The sequence below is a fragment of the Danio aesculapii genome, chromosome 12, assembly GCF_903798145.1.
Source record: "Danio aesculapii chromosome 12, fDanAes4.1, whole genome shotgun sequence".
Taxonomy (NCBI): Eukaryota; Metazoa; Chordata; class Actinopteri; order Cypriniformes; family Danionidae; genus Danio; species Danio aesculapii.
The window spans coordinates 20,975,099-20,991,469 of NC_079446.1; the positions used below are offsets into that span (position 1 = coordinate 20,975,099).

The 16,371-nt window shown below is 36.9% G+C and overlaps 1 protein-coding gene across 1 annotated transcript in view; it reads left to right on the top strand.

Moving 5' to 3' along the window:
- mpp7a (MAGUK p55 scaffold protein 7a) overlaps window positions 1-16,371 on the top strand; it is a 167,062-nt gene that overhangs the window by 73,585 nt on the left and 77,106 nt on the right. The window contains exon 6 of the mRNA XM_056469344.1: window positions 6,268-6,399. Within this exon, the coding sequence (XP_056325319.1) occupies window positions 6,268-6,399 (132 nt within the window). The remainder of the gene's footprint in view (window positions 1-6,267; window positions 6,400-16,371) is intronic.

Below are 16,371 nucleotides of genomic sequence, written 5' to 3' on the forward strand. Positions count from 1 at the left end.
ACACTCGCTCTCTCCACACACACGCACACACACACACACACACACACACACACACACACACACACACACACACACACACACACACACACACACACACGCTTTCTACACACACACACGCACACACGCACGCACACTCGCTCTCTCCACACACACACTCACTCTCTCACACACACTCGCTCTCTATACACACACACACACACACAAACTCTCTCTCTCTCTCTCGCTCTCTCTCTTAAACAACAAGAGTACCTGAGGACGTGAGTTACTGCTTTTGACCCTCAATTCACTTTTTTGCCACCTGGCCTGATGCTGACCCCATTCCTTCAGCCCCAGGAGAGAGTTTAGCTCCACAAAACACCCCTTTATACCCGTGTGTGTGTGTTTAATGTGTGTGTTTAGTGAGTTGTGCATGGCAGGCTAGTGGATTTCATCTGGGTTGTTGGATTGTAGACAGAGTCTGTAGGGACAGAGTGAACCTGTGAATGAGGGAAATGTTCATGTCATCAGTGTGAAGACCAGTGTTTTACATTAGACTAAATCAAATGTAAGAGTCAGAGGTATGTTTGAATGTTCCTGAAAAACAGATTAATTAAAGTATGCACTTTTTACAAGCTTCAAAGCTTCAAATAATACCAATAATGTTTTTTTTGGACGTACATATTGATATTTCAGGGCAGGGAGAGGGGAGACAATTTTCATAATAAGGCTCAAATGGTTGTGGATTGTCTGCTTGTACTGATTTAAAAGTACTTTTTTGTGCAGCTCAAATGGAGGATGATTTTTATTTTTATTTTTTTTTTACTGTTCCTCGAAGTTCCAAAAAATGAAGAAGATTTGACATATTTGTTTCATCTGACCTCTCTTTACAAGGCTATATTGTTCAGTGTTTAGATCTGTTATTGTGTAGTTATGAAGGGAAATAAACTGAAGATGACTGCTTCTTTAAGGTCATTAATTTGCAGTTGCCACCTTAAAAATAAATAATAAAATTAATTTTTAGATTAGATTTAACTTTATTGTCATTACACATGTACAAGTACAAGGCAACGGAATGCAGTTTCGGTCTAACCAGCAGTGCAATAGCAGCAAGTGCAGGATACAGGTATAAGTTATAAAGTGCAGTTATAAAAACTATGGTAATATGGTTTATTTTAGTTTTGAGCATGTTACTACACTACTTGACATGTGTCTTGTCGTCATCCGAGTTTTAGGAATAACAAATAATAACTTGACTTCTAGTTGATCATTTGGTATCAGAAGTGGCTTATATGAAAGGTAGAGACCTCTAGATTACACTTATTTTACCAAAATAAATTATGATCATGCCTTGCTTTTTAATTGTTTAATTAGGACAGGTAAATTAAAAAGTCTGACTTTGTTTAGACAAATGTCTGGTCACTTAACAGAAATAATGAATAGTACAGAATAAGAAGTCATGGAGCAGTGGAAAAAGAATTAATATTGTGCATGACTCCCATGAGCTTGAAATAATGCATACATACATCTCTGCAATCACTCAAATAACTTATTAACAAGTCATCTGGAATGGCAAAAAAAGTGTTCTTGCAGGACTCCCAGAGTTCATCAAGATTCTTTGAATTCATCTTCAATGCCGCCTCCTTCACATCTCACCCCAGGCATGCTCAATAATGTTCATGTCTCGTGACTGGGCTGGCCAATCCTGGAGCACCTTGAACTTCTTTGCTTTCAGGAACTTTGATGTGGAGACTGAAGTATGAGGAGCGCTATACTGTTGAAGAATTTGCCCTGTTCTGTGGTTTGTAATGTAATGGGCAGCACAAATGTTTAGATACCTCAGGCTGTTGATGTTGCCATCCACTCTGCAGATCTCTCACACGCCCCCATACTGAATGTAACCCCAAACCATGATTTTTCCTTCACCAAACTTGACTGATTTCTATTAGAATCTTGGGTCCATGCAGGTTCCAATAGGCCTTCTGCTGTATTTGTGATGATTATGATGCAGTTCAACAGACGATTCATCAGAAAATCTTCCTTCTGCCACTTTTCCAAATGATCAAGTAGAAGTCAAATTATTATTTGTTGCTCTTACAGCTGGGGTCGACGACAAGACCTGTTGCAGCGTAGGTTATTGTATCAAAAATCTGAAAAATTACAGTAACACACACAGCACACGGTTGGCTGTACTGTGGTATTGTTGTGAAAATGAACTTTAACCCTTTATTCCCCACTGCTAAATCTCCATCTCTCAGTGATCATCATCTTCACGTCATGATCAGTCCCGTGATCCCCCGTCATCCCTAGTGTTTGAAGGGAAAGTAAATTTTACCGGATCTGGATGTTTTCATTTACTTAATGCTCTTACACACTACATGGAAGCTTATTTTCAAAAACCCATAATAGGGGCTTTTTAAGTATAGAATACAGATAAAGGATAAAGATATTTCCCACCATTCTCAGCAATGTTGTATTTTAATATATTTGAAACCATCTTCTGTATATGCTTTGTGTGTTGTTTATACTTTTAATAACATTTTATGCCCTTACATACTTTACACTCTTTATTTGTTTACCTCAGAAAGTACTGGATAAAATAAGGAAACCGTATAGATTAAGTTCAGGGTTGGCAGTTACATTACCCAATTATTATAATTGTACATGTATGTGCAAAACAAACAGTACTGTTAAAAAAACCTACTTGTCTTAGTTTAGTATCTGCTGTGCTTGGTCATACGGTCTCAAAATTTGAAATCTGAAATATCCCACATTGATTTTACCCTCAGATAAGGAAAAATGTGGCTGCACATTAATACTTTGACACTTTAATAATGTTTAAACTGTGATTATTCTTAGTGTAGGTGCAACACTATCTGGTTTAAGTTGTTTATTTTAAAACTAAAGAGTAGCTTTGAAAACTTTTTTGCATGTCTGTCTTCTGGAGGAGGACTTGGACAGAAGAAAGGCATGGCAACTCAGTTGCAATTAAAATCATCCACTTAAAGTTTGCTTAAAACAGCTACTCCATTCAGTCTAATCTGCAAACTTGTGTTTAGTGATGGGTAAACAATATTGGACCCTGCAGGACAATATCTATTTTCATCACAATTTGATATCCTCATAAACATTGTTTTTTTAGGTTATTTTAGTTTCATAATATACTCACTGACTATGTTTACATGGACATCAGTAATCAAATTATATTGAATAAAACAATAAGATTAAGACGTTTACATGAGTTGCTTTTTGAATGTTCCTGTCATGATCCCGCTTTACATGTTATAACGCATAATTCGATTAATGTCATTTAGTCACCGCGCTATCCATGTTTCCTCCGGACTGTTATGTAATTTCGGGTGTTTCATTTTTATTTTGTCAACTTGAACTGCAGTTTGGCACTTTCATTCAGGAACATTTCATGCATGCCCCCCGTGACAAAGAGATATTGGATGCAAAAATTAACTGCTGGAAGAGTGTTGTTTTAATGGAATTTCATACCGCCACTGAATGGGAGAAAAAAAACTCTGCATTTCACGATGCAGGTGTCTGTGGTCTTCACTGACTCGGTAGATGCAGATAATAGTGTCAGACAGCCGTGTGTGTATAGACTATCCTGTCACAAAACACGGCGAAAGTTCCACTTGACAATAGTTTGATTAAGGTGTTTACATGTCTGTACAGCACTTCAATAACAGAGTACCCGCGGGGTCTTAAAAGCATTGAAAAAGTCTTAAATTTGATCATCTCAAATTAAGGCCTTAATAGCCTTGAATTTGGTATACAAAGTCTTAGATTTCATTACAAAGGTCTTATTTAATTTATTTATTTTTGCCTTTCCTAGGATTAAGGTTCATACCATTACAAAATTAACTGTTACTAATGTAGGCTAATTAAAAAAAATCCATGCAGCGTAACATTGAGTGCATCTCGCGCTCCACGTCATAGCAGAAAGTGCGTCGCCGTAGCTTACTATGGGAGGCGAGCGCGAGTATTTACAATGCTACAACTCCTTAAAAATGCAGTAATTGTGCTTAATTTCACTGCATGTGTCTTTCACTGACACAGCAGAAGCTCATATTTCACTGCGATTGAGAGAATGAAAGTAAACTCTATCTCTCTCTCTCTCTCTCTCTCTCTCTCTCTCTCTCTCTCTCTCTCTCTCTCTCTCTCTCTCTCTCTCTCTCTCTCTTTCACTGTGGCCCATATGACCTGCTGGCGTGACTTTTCCTCTTCTCTTGGCTGTTACAGCAATTCTTCTGGATAGAGGTCTGCATTCCTGCGGCTTTACCATGGGAACCACGGGACAAGACCAGATTTCTTTCGGCTCGGGAATACATTTCCGAATAAAGCGCGGGAGCGGTCGGCGCGTGCGTGTGTGTGTGAATAAGAAAGAGCGTAATGCTGTTTGTCGCTTGCTTGGTGCTTTGTGTCTGTGTGTATGTTTATACAGACAGCTTGTTACAGGTGTGTGTGTGTTTATACAGAGAGCCCCCCCCCCAAATAAATAAAATAAAACTGTGTATGCACTGTGATGCACCGAGATATCGAATTGAACCGAATCAATGGCATGATAATCATAACCGAACCGTGAGTCCAGTGTGGGTTCACACCTCTAATTTCTACATTAAAAGTACCTAATTTCTACATTAGTTGCCACCGCAGCTAAGGAACATCCTATCTTACTGTGGCTCAACACCAACTCTATGGCAAACGTGTTGAGAAAACGCCACAAGCAGACGTTGGCAGGACTTGAGAGTCTGGGCGAAAAAATTGCAGCCAAAACAGCAGAGTTCAAATTTAGTTTTTTTATTAAAAATCAAATGTGTTACGCTGTTGCGGATGTATTAAATATAACTGACAATTTAAATAAAAAGTTTTATTCAATTTAAGTAGTCACTTGTACATAATTATTTTATAGGGTTCAAAATTTATACAGATTTAAAATTTTTCCCTCATACTTCTGTCGGTATGGGTTGGAAGTTGGCATTGCATTTCATTTGAAATGGTATTAAGAAGGTCTTAAAAAGCCTTGAATTTCATTTGGAGGATCCCGGGGGTACCCTGAATAATGCGACTGAAATCAGCATACTTCACATGTCTTAATTCGATTTCTCTTTAGTTCGATTATGACCTTAATCGAATTAAACTAATCAAAAATCACTGTTTACATGGTGGAATCTTAATTAGAGTCTTAATCGTATTAAAATCAGATTATTGGTGTCCATGTAAATGTACTCACTGTCTCTAGAAATATAGTTAGATTGTTGATAGTCTGGTACATCAGAGATACAGGGTTTTTATTTTATTTTGTTTAATTTCTTTTTCCGACATTGTGAAGCACTTTGATCAGCAACGGTTGTTTTTAAATAGGCTATATACAGTAAACCAAATTAGTTTTGAATCCTCGTATCATATAATTTAAGTGTATGTCTTACCTTTATTTTTTGTAACCTATTTTTAACAAGGGATCACAAACAAATATTTGCAATTACGTTTAATATTTAATATAAACTTGAACTCACTAGACACATGACTCTCTCCGTGTTTGTTTCGTCCTCTCACTCTCTCTCTTCCATCTGTTCTGCTTTAGCCACATGTTGAGTGTTGTTCTGGAGCTTGATCCCATGTCATAAAACAGACACTTTTCTTCTCCTCTCTGTCTTGTCTGTTCTCTTTCTCTTTTTTTAATATCTCTGGCACATTACTGGAGAATGGTTTTATATTGAAAATGTGAGGGAGAAATGGAGCAAAAGAGAAGAAAAAGTGTTTCCAGCTGCATTTGACACACAGCATTGTTAAAAGCGGTGCAGTAATGAGTCTCTGAATGCCGTCATTCTTTCGCTATAGGTCGTTCTTTGAGAGCCGAGGTGTGAAATATCTGAAATGGCTGAGAACTTCATTGCCTTCTGTCCATCCATCTGCCATAAAGTGTCCTCGGCCCTTGGAAACTCACAGGAATCATAATACTCCTAATAATCTAATCAAATGAAAGATGACAATTTGATTGGTCCTGGTTTTGATTCAGTTTTCCTTCTGGCAATTCTGTAACAAACAACATTGCCAAAGAGAGTTGTAGTAAAATAGTGGCGGTAATCAATTCAAAAGCAGCTTTATTTGTCAGTAGGAGGTAGTAATCTAAAGCAGACCTCTAAAGCTCCTTGATTTATACTATAGGATTCAAGCAGATGCTTGGAGTATCAAGGCCGGAGTGATTAGCCAACGCGAGTAGCTGCACAAAATCAGTCAAACGACTACTGTTTGTCTTACTGTGTGTTTCTCTCATTGCAGAGTTTGTTGTCTGTTCACGACACTGTGGCCAAGAAGAGTTACGATCCAGAGCTTCCTCCCCTGCCAGATGACATTGATGATGAAGAAGACTCTGTCAAGATCATTCGACTGGTCAAGAATAAAGAGCCTTTGGTGAGACGACTTCCTTCTCACACACACTTACAAACACATGCACATTTCCACATGCTGTCAAAGCCAAACACACATGGGCTGCCATAATTCAAGCGCACGTAGTGGAAAACACTCTTGTGAACATGAAGCACATAAATAAACACGCACTCGCGCGACAGTGTTAGTGATGTGTTTGGCTCGCACTCGCTGTTCACCCTTATCGTGTAGTTCCTGAGTGACCACATATCCTGCGCTTAAACATGACACAAGCCACATTCCTCATTACCTTGCAGACCCTCGCACGCTCTGCGTCCAGCGGTCTCCTGCGGCGTGTAGATGTATGTGTCTGTTGCTCTTTCACTTGCGTGTCGTTCACGGCTCTCTCCAAGTCAGATTTGTGGCCAGCGTTCGCTCTTCCATTTCGTCTAATGTCTCTGCGAGCTGTCAGAATAGAGACCTCTGTTTACTCATATAGTCATCAGGTGTTTGGCTTCAGGCTAGAGGCTGTACTGTACTTGAATGTGTCAGTGAATGAGCACTGACATCCATTGGCGTTCTTGGGTTGGGAGAATCCCAGAGTGACATCTTAGATCTTCTTGTGTTTGTTTGAGCTGTTGTTGGGTGTTTTGCAAGTGTATTGGATTTCTTTTACTACAAAACAACAAGTATGCTGTAAACCTTAATCTGCCGGACAGACGGGGGCTAAAAGTAGCTTTTTTCTATACGCACCTTTGCCCTGTGAGGGCCAAACAGAATCTGTAGACTATTTTTTTTTTTGCTCCAGATGAAATATCTTAGGGTTTCTACTAGATATCACAGCTGGTTAATCAACAGAAAATGCAGTAAAACATAAATGAAGCTGCACTGCTCAACTGTAATGTTTAGATGGGATGATTTAGATGGAGAACATGCACTGATTAAGAAGCCTTTGCTTTTATAGCAAATATTCAAAATGCAAAAAACTTAATTTCTGCAGATGTTTAGGCCTACTTTTTGTTTGTTTATAATGAAATTCTGATTATGTATTTTTAAGAAAATGTGTTGATTTAAGCTGTAAGGTAGAGATCTGTGCGGGACTGAAATTTGAATCCTGCTCGCGCCAGGTTTTATACCGCACCTGGCTGCTCCCGCTGTATATTCAGTTTTTGTTCACCTGCTGCCCGGCCCACTCTGTTTTCTATCCAACCCGACCATTCCCGCTACATTTAGATCTGGTTTCCAAAATTTTACATTAAAATTAGACACTACCAAGAGAGAGAGGTAACAGATTAAAGTGTATGAGTGCCGCGTGACATGCGGTGAGGTTTGTGGCTGGTGACTCTTTCAACATATCCACTCAATATACTTGCCAACTACCGATAGTGTTTCATATATCATAACAACATTATTTCTATACATGTAGCAGGTACATATTGGGCCAAGGAAGATTGACTAGCGATTAAATAGGTCTCTAAAAAACACTTTGGGAGCTGGATGTTACAGAGTCAAGTCAACCTATTACAAGCGACACACACAGAGCACCGCGCGTGCTCTCTCTTATTCACACACACTCACAAACACACACACACACACACACACACACACACACACACACACACACACACACACACAAACAAACACACGTGCGCGTGCTGTCACATTCACATTTAGGTGCTTTATTTGTATGACAAATAACATTCGTATTGCCAAAGCAGTGCAGCGTTGCTGTGTACAAACAAGACAAGACAAACAAGGCAGTAGTGCAAAAAGGGCAGTAGTGCAAAGCAATAGCACGCTCTCTCATTCTCTCTCTCACGCACACAGCACTAGAGCGGATGCGCTCTCTCTCTTTCTCTTGGGAACGCTATAGGTAGGCCGCCCGCTCCTGTTCAAATTACAACAGAGTTCCAGACTGTTACCGTGTTTTATTCGGAAATGTATTTCAGCGCCGCAAGAAAACTGGTCGGGTCCCGTGGCTCCCACAGAACAGCCGGGAATGCAGTCCTCTACTGTAAGGTTTGCAAGTGAAATTGAATTCAATTCAATGCAATGGAATGCAAATTCAGTTCAAGTTTATTGTATAGCTCTTTTTACAATAATTATTGTTTCAAAGCAGATTTACAAAAGGTACACATTATTGCATTACAATCAAATAAAAGTTATTATATATAAACATAGTTAACCTATAGCACATAGGTATTAAGTGTATGTGTTGTCCTTGATGGTTGGTATCATTTATCTCTACATCTCTTTGTATGTGTTGTCCTCTATGCTTGGCATCATCTCTTCATAGGTCTTGGATCCTATAATTAGCGTAGTTGCTGTTCATAGTGTATTTGAACAAGACATAATAAATGTCAATGTGAAAAGTAAGTGCTATAAATGAAAAATAGGAGTTATATAAACAAACATGTAAAGCATGGAAGTATTTCTAACAAAAGGCCTGGTGCATTAAGACAGGAGTGTGCCCTACAGGTGGTTTGTCAAGCCCATTTACCTGCATGGAGCACACTCATGTATCATACCGTTATGTGATGCATTGTGTGTATGCTTTACTAAAAAGATAGGTCTTTAATCTAGTTTTGAACTGAGAGTGTGTGTCTGGACCTCGGACATCATCAGGAAGGCTATTCTAGAGTTCAGGAGCTATAAATGATAAGGCTCGACCTCCTTTAGTGGACTTTGCTATTCTGGGTACTACCAGAAGCCCTGAGTTTTGAGATCTTAAAGAGCGGGTTCAATTGTAGCAAGACAGAAGGCTGGTTAGATAAACAGGAGCTAGATTATTTAAAGCTTTATAGTAAAGAAGCAATATTTTATAATCAATACAGAACTTAAGGGCAGCCAGTGAAAGGAAGATAAAATTGGGGGGATGTGGTCATATTTTCTTGACCTGGTAAGAACTCTAACAAATATAACAACTTGTTTGGTAAACAGAGCTACATAGGCCTTTCATATATTACATCTACTAAAATATGTCAAATTGCCTTATTCAAGAATATTTTCGAAATTAGCATAAAACATTGTGCAATGCGCAAACATTCTTTGATTTTGTACAACAGTTCAACAAATAAGTTAATGTTGTTATATATTTGACACAATGTTGTGTTTGTACGTTTCACCAATAAAATATTATTCTTTTATATTTTGTTTTGTTTGTGAATGGAATTTGTTTTGAACATACTGTGGCAATGAATGAATAAACTGTCCATTCATAAAGAAATTAGCATTTAAAAATCTTGCCACCTGCACACTGTATGTAAATTCAGGGTGTCAGTGGGGTCTTAAAGTCTTAAACTGTCTTAAATTTCAAAGACAAAATTTAATCCTTAAACTCTTAAATTCACTGAAATATTTTGCTGTAAGCTGTTAAATCATTTTAAACTAGTCTTAATTTTCCTATGTCCAAGTAAAGCTACCCTATCAGACTGACACCCAATCACCAATAATCAATCTTAAAACTTTTGTTTATATTCAAGTTTCATATTGCAAAAAGACAATTCACAACCGCTGTTAGACATTTTTACAGCAAATTCTACAAATTAAATTCCCTAAACAGATAAAGAAAACTAAAGCAACACATCCCTTTACATGATCTTCCATTAATACAAAAACTATTTACAGAGGTGACCGGATCATTCGAAAAAAATCCTTGTATTAGAAAAAAGCCCTGTATAAGTCTAAAATTTCACTCATATTGGTCTTGAAAGGGTCTTAAAGTCTTAAATTTGACTTGAAGAAACCTGAAGAAACCCTGAAATGTAATATTTGCTTTAGTTGTATAAAAATGTATTGTAGAATACTACATTAAATGTGTATTACGAGATGATGAACAACAAAAAAAATACATTCTATTCAAATAACGGCGCTAAAGTAAAATCACATTAGTTAAGAATGACTCAACAAAATTGTTTAACGAAGCTTGAAACAGGTGGTATAGGTGGTGAATTATGAACTCCAAAAACATAATTCATATACATATCATAACACATTCATATCAAATGTTGCAGGATTCAGATTTTGTGAAACTGTGACTGAATTCAGGTAGCGCATTTCCTAAAGCGAAATAAAATGCAAAATAAATCTCTTCTTTCCTCCCACTAAGCATAGGGCTTTAGTTTGTTGTAGTCTGACCTGTGGTCCACGTCCATAGCAATTTTAGATGGCTGACCTCCGAAAAAGGTCCAATGTGTTTGTCACACCTAATTCAGTCCGATTACCAGGCTTTGCACTGGAAAGCTTTTTACATTTTGTTCCTGATTTGAACTCGTAATTTTATATATCAGGTGCAGACAGCTAATGCAGTCATTATGACAAAAGTAGTGCAAAGTTTAACTTTAATTTGCCTCTTTTTCTCTGGTGTGTGGTAGTTAGCAGGCTTTTGCCTCAGAGGATGATTCATTCGTTTGTATAATTGTGATTAGTTGAATGGGTAGGATTCGGTAGCGCTGATTAATTGCTATCATTTTTCAGACCATGACTTCATGCAATATTTTAGCGAGGGGAGTAATGAGGAGAAATTGGAGGGGGGTTTAAGACCTTGGACTTTGGTGATGGAACCCAAATCCTCAAATGCTCTACACTCTATTTGGTAACTTTAACCTGCTGATTTATTAGCAGCAATGGCAGGATGCTGAAATAATTGAGCTTGGATCAGCATAAACGTGGGGTGGCGGCAACAGCTGAAGTGAGCTCAGTGGTGGATTTTATTGGAAGAATGTGTTGTTTTGGATAAGGTTACTGCAAGGTCTATAGGAAGGCGAAAGACTCTGTGTATGAGTGTGTGTTTATTGGATAGATAAAGTGCGTATGTTCTATCCAGATTTTCAGACTGAGTAATAGGAGAATAGTAGACAGAACAGACATTCGCCAGCGAGATGATTTGGCTGTAGATTGTGTGTGTGCACACTCATTTCATCGCACGGCTTGTGTTTGTTGGCAAGCATCTGCACATCTAGGTGCTTATTGCACATTTAAGATGGAGCCTGCCCAACACAATTATTCATCCCTAACCATACTGTTTGTATTGTGATGTAGTAGTTCTCTTTAGTCTCCATGTCACTCATTCAGAAAACCACCTCCACTTTTTAAAATGAGGACTTCCTTTTGGCTTCCTTAAAAATTTGAACCGCTGAAAAGTTTACTCAGATTTGGTCACTTTATTTTGTGCTTTTTTTCACATACTCCGATGTCTGTTGCAGAATCCACACTTCTTAGTTAATAAGGTAAGATGTGCATTTTGAGAAAACTAGATTTTTTTTTTTTTTTTGCGACTTACTGTAATTATTTAAAATTATATTGAATTATATCTTAATTTTTCTTTCTAAAAACAAAACATTTAGGCCTGTATTTCTTTTAAAAATATTTTATGACATCTGTGACAAAAATTGCATAATGCGTATTGCATAATGCCTAAATGACATCAAAGCAGTGGTGTCTAGTTCTTCTGCTGCATGGAAAGCAAACACCCCGGAGAGTCCGGCTCCAAAAACACAAATATAGCATGTTTACTTTTTTCAGCACTCTTCAGCAGTTGTACTGTGGCCAGCAAGACTGTAAGTAGAAAAAATTTCAGAAGCCATTTTTTTTATGCTTTTGCTTTCTGAAGTCACTATGATGTCTTTTTGGTGACATCTGCTTTGGTGCTAAAGATTGCAGGACTCACTTGTTTGTCAGAAGATTAAAATTTAGGATGCAGAAATCTGTCCATGTAACATGGTGGAATCAAAGATGTTCACTAGAGAGGGCAAAGAAAGTCTTTATACAAATGAATTCAACAGAGCATTTTGAGTTTATTACTATTTAAAATGAATGACACCTAAATTGTTAAACTTGTGTCATAAGTCAAAACCTTTACTTTAGATTCTCTGATTCTCGGTTCACCCAAACAAAATACGGCATTTAAACATACACTACCTGACAAAAGTCTTGTCGTCGACAGGGCCAGATTAACACAAGGGCTAGGTGGGGCTAAAGCCCCAGGGCCCACGGAAGATGGAGGCCCTTGATTGGCTGCAAAATTATTATTTTTTTTTTTCGAAAAAATAGTTTTTCCGTTTTCCTACTTTTCCCCCCCAGTTCTAGTGGAGCTCAGGTTTGGTAAATGTGATTTTCCTCACACAGATTCAGTAGCCCAGGACAATGCCAATGAAGCATACAGGATGTCCTAGAATGCTTGTTTCTTTTGGGCTTATTGCTGTTGATCGTTCATGGCAGTGAAAGCCATGCAATGGTAGAGAACCAAGCCTCTAAGAATATGCAGCCAAAATAAGACTACTTTTGGGGAAAAAATATTTTTTGAATGTCTGTACTTTGATTTGTCATGTTGAGTCTCGGAACGCAAACACAGCCAGCAGACATTCTGTACTATTAAAGTTCACACTGTTCTCATTTCCTCTTTGACCTCTCATTGGTTGATGACACACAACTTTGTTAATGTTTCCTCTCAAATGACTTCATTAGAAATGTTTTTTTATATTTTGACATCTATTTTAATTCCACTTCTAACAGTAGCTTTTTAAGGTACTGTATAGGTTAAATTTGTTGGATGAGTTTACCAATCTTTCCTTAACTTTGAACTAATTCTTTGTCCAATATACATTCAACAAAGGGCTGTAATTGTCCTTCAGTGATTTGGGTCAATATTGACATGATAGCATCAGGTATTTGCTGTTGATTTATCTACTAAATCAGTCTATGTTGAAAATATCCAGTTCTACCAAATCGCAACAATTTCAATTCATTTCAAGAACTTATTTGAATAGTGCTTTTCACTATAATTATTGTTTATAATTTACAGTAATATGTTGTTTATAGGGTGGGCAGTGTATTTATACATAGTTAATCTACAGTATATACAGTGTCCTTTTCAAAAAGTAGTTATGTGTTTAATACATTCTCAATGACGTGTATTTGTGCTTGATTTAATTAAGACTATTATAATGAGCTTACTGACATGTTCAAGAAACCAGTTTAAGGTCATTTGAGCTTTGTGACAAGACATATTGTAATGCTTCACATAGCCATCATTAGATGGGTACGCTGTGGTCATAAAGTGATGGATGTGGTAAAAGGGATGAACGATGCTTGATCGAAAGTCTGCCAAGAATTTTTTTTTTCCATTCGTACAAAACTGGATGAATCAACGATTTTATATATATATTTATTTTTTCTTTGTTTCTTGCCAAATTCTGCTTAATTAAAATGTTGATAGGATATTACATTTGATCTTGCCGCTAAATAGTATTAAAAATAGCTATGATTTCTCTCCTAAAACCTATTCACAAAGCTGCTGAGACTAACTTTTACTAAGGAACAGACATGGGTTTTATGCTAAGAGTAAAGATGAGGTTCTAACTATGCACACAGCTATTAGATGATATTTTTTTATAAATAACATTTATTTATTTTTCTACATGAAAATATTACCATGATTAAGGTGGTTCCTTCTGAAAAGCTCATTTTGGTCAAAGAATTTTAAAAGGTTTTCTTTCTGAGGCAGATTGATGCAGCAGTCATTTTAGGACAGTTAATGGTTTGGGCTTTGTGACTTAGGAGTCATTTTCACAACTGTTGCACCAATTTAGGAGTTATTTTAGCACTAAAACGCTTTGTCAAATCCATTATTTTTAAGATTTTCTGTTAAATCTGCAGGTTAGGAGCTACCTATAGCCCCTGCTCACCGTAAAAATGCTGGGTTTCACACAATAGATTGAGTTGCCGCAACATGAAGGAATTAAGTTATCAGTTTTCACTGATTTAACGTAAAGCAATTAAGTTGTCTCCATTAAAATCAAGAATTGTGTTCTTTCAGTTTCTTTTAAATTAGTAGTTTGAACAAACTGCAAATGCCATTTTTGAGTGTCGTATGGACTTGTTTTGCTGATGCTATAGCTCATCTGCTCAAGTTTCCACGTGTTTATTTGGATACTTTTTTCGTGGAACTTGTAACAATTGTTTTTTTGACTTTTGTATTTTTATTAGCGTGGACCAGTCTGACTTTTCATCTGACCTCTGCCTAATAAACTGCGGCTCTTTGGATATGTTTTCGTCCTTTGGACCATTCACTTTAAATCATAGAGATGATTGTGATTTCAAAAATTGCTGATAAACTTATATCAACCTATCTTGGAACGACCATGTCCCATTTAAGTCACCTAAATGATCTTTCCTTCCCATTCTGATGCTTGGTTTGAATTTCAGCTAATCATATTGACCACATTTATATGCCTAAATGCAATACTGTAATTTGGTGATCAGATATTTGCAATAACAAGCAGTTGAACAGACATACAGTACCTAATCGACTGTACAGAAAATATAAGTGACAACCTCAAATAAAAAGGTGCAAATGTAAAACTGCACTATTTATTTGGAAAGACAAATTACCAAATTGAACTGCTCTTTCAACCTTAATTTGAAGTTAGCACTCGCTTTTGAAGTTTTTCATCTGTTCTTCCTTTTCTTTTGAACCAACGAGAAGATTATAAGGTCATCTGTTTGGCTTAGCAGTGAAAAACTGAGCACTAAGGTAATGTCACTTTCCAGAAATAATGGAGGCACAAATTAGATTAGGGTGAGAGACGGGAGCACACATGTTAGTGCTTTTGAGATGCATCTGTTTACTCAGGAGAAATACATCATGGCCCTGATTGCTCCGAGTGGAAGAGAAAGTTCTCTCCAGTGAGACATCGAGGACAGAGACTGACATGCTCCATCAGAGGGTTATGCTGACCTCAGAGCAATGTCTCTCATTTCCCATGTTACCTGAGACTGAGAGCAGTGACAGAATTATATATTGGCCAGGCAAAATTTCCTCTCCATAATCTACGGCCTTGTCATGGTGTTAATTTCATCAGGTGTAGTCGAGGAAACATGCTATTTTAATCATACTGCATAATGTTGAACCAGTATACCTGCTATTTTGCTCAAAATCTCAATTATTTATCAGAAGTATTATTATCAGAGAAATCTCATCATATTTATTAGATCTAAAAATAAGCGCACATTAAAAGAATGCTAACTCACACATGGATTATTTGTTTCCCTATTTAAGTACAGTATCATATACAGCAGGGAAGTATTGAACATGTCAACATTTTTCTCAGAAAACATATTTCTAAAGGTGCTGTTGACTTGAAATGTTTCCTGGATGTTGGTAACAACCAAAGAAATCCATATATGCAAAGAAAACAAATCTGATTATTTTACAAATTAAGTTATGTTTAATGAAATGAAATGACGCATGTGAAAAAGCATTAAACACATGAAGAAAGGGAGGTGTAGAAAGGCGGTTAAAGCCCAGACAGCAGCTGAAATCTCTCAGCAACTTTTTGCCCTTCATCGTTGTAAATTAATATTAGCTGCTTCAGTCCAACATTTACATCATCAGGATGATGAAGATGAAGGGTGGACATTTCAGCAAGACAATGATCCAAAACACAGCCAAGGAAACTTTCAGAGAAAATACTTTCAGAGTAAGAAAATAAAGCTGTAGAATGGCCCAGCCAATCACCTGACTCGAATACAATAGAAAATACAAAATAAAACTCAGGTTTGATTGACGAGACTATTCATGTGAATTTATTCTCTAAATGAGAGACATCTTTAAGTTGCCATCTTAAAAAACGTTTTGTTTTTTTAAATGCATTTCAGTAGTTCAGTACTTTCTCAGTGTCATTTTATTATTCTAGATTTTTTTTTGTTCAGTTTTGTTTTATGTTTGTATTGTTTGGATTTTTACCAAAATCTGGTTCATGTCAACAGCTCCTTTAGAAATATTATTCTCAGGAAAAAAACCTGACATGAACTTGACGTACTTGACAAATTCATAACACTTACAAAGCTTCAAGTATTTCTAAATTTCAGAGTTTGCATATGTGCATTTATTCAACAATCCCCAATAATATAATCAAGATTCTTGTTAAGCTTAATAAAATTATTGCTGAGAAGATTATTTGCACGTTTAGGACAAAGAATTGCTAGAGAAAAGTTTCGATTTGATTTGAAGAGATT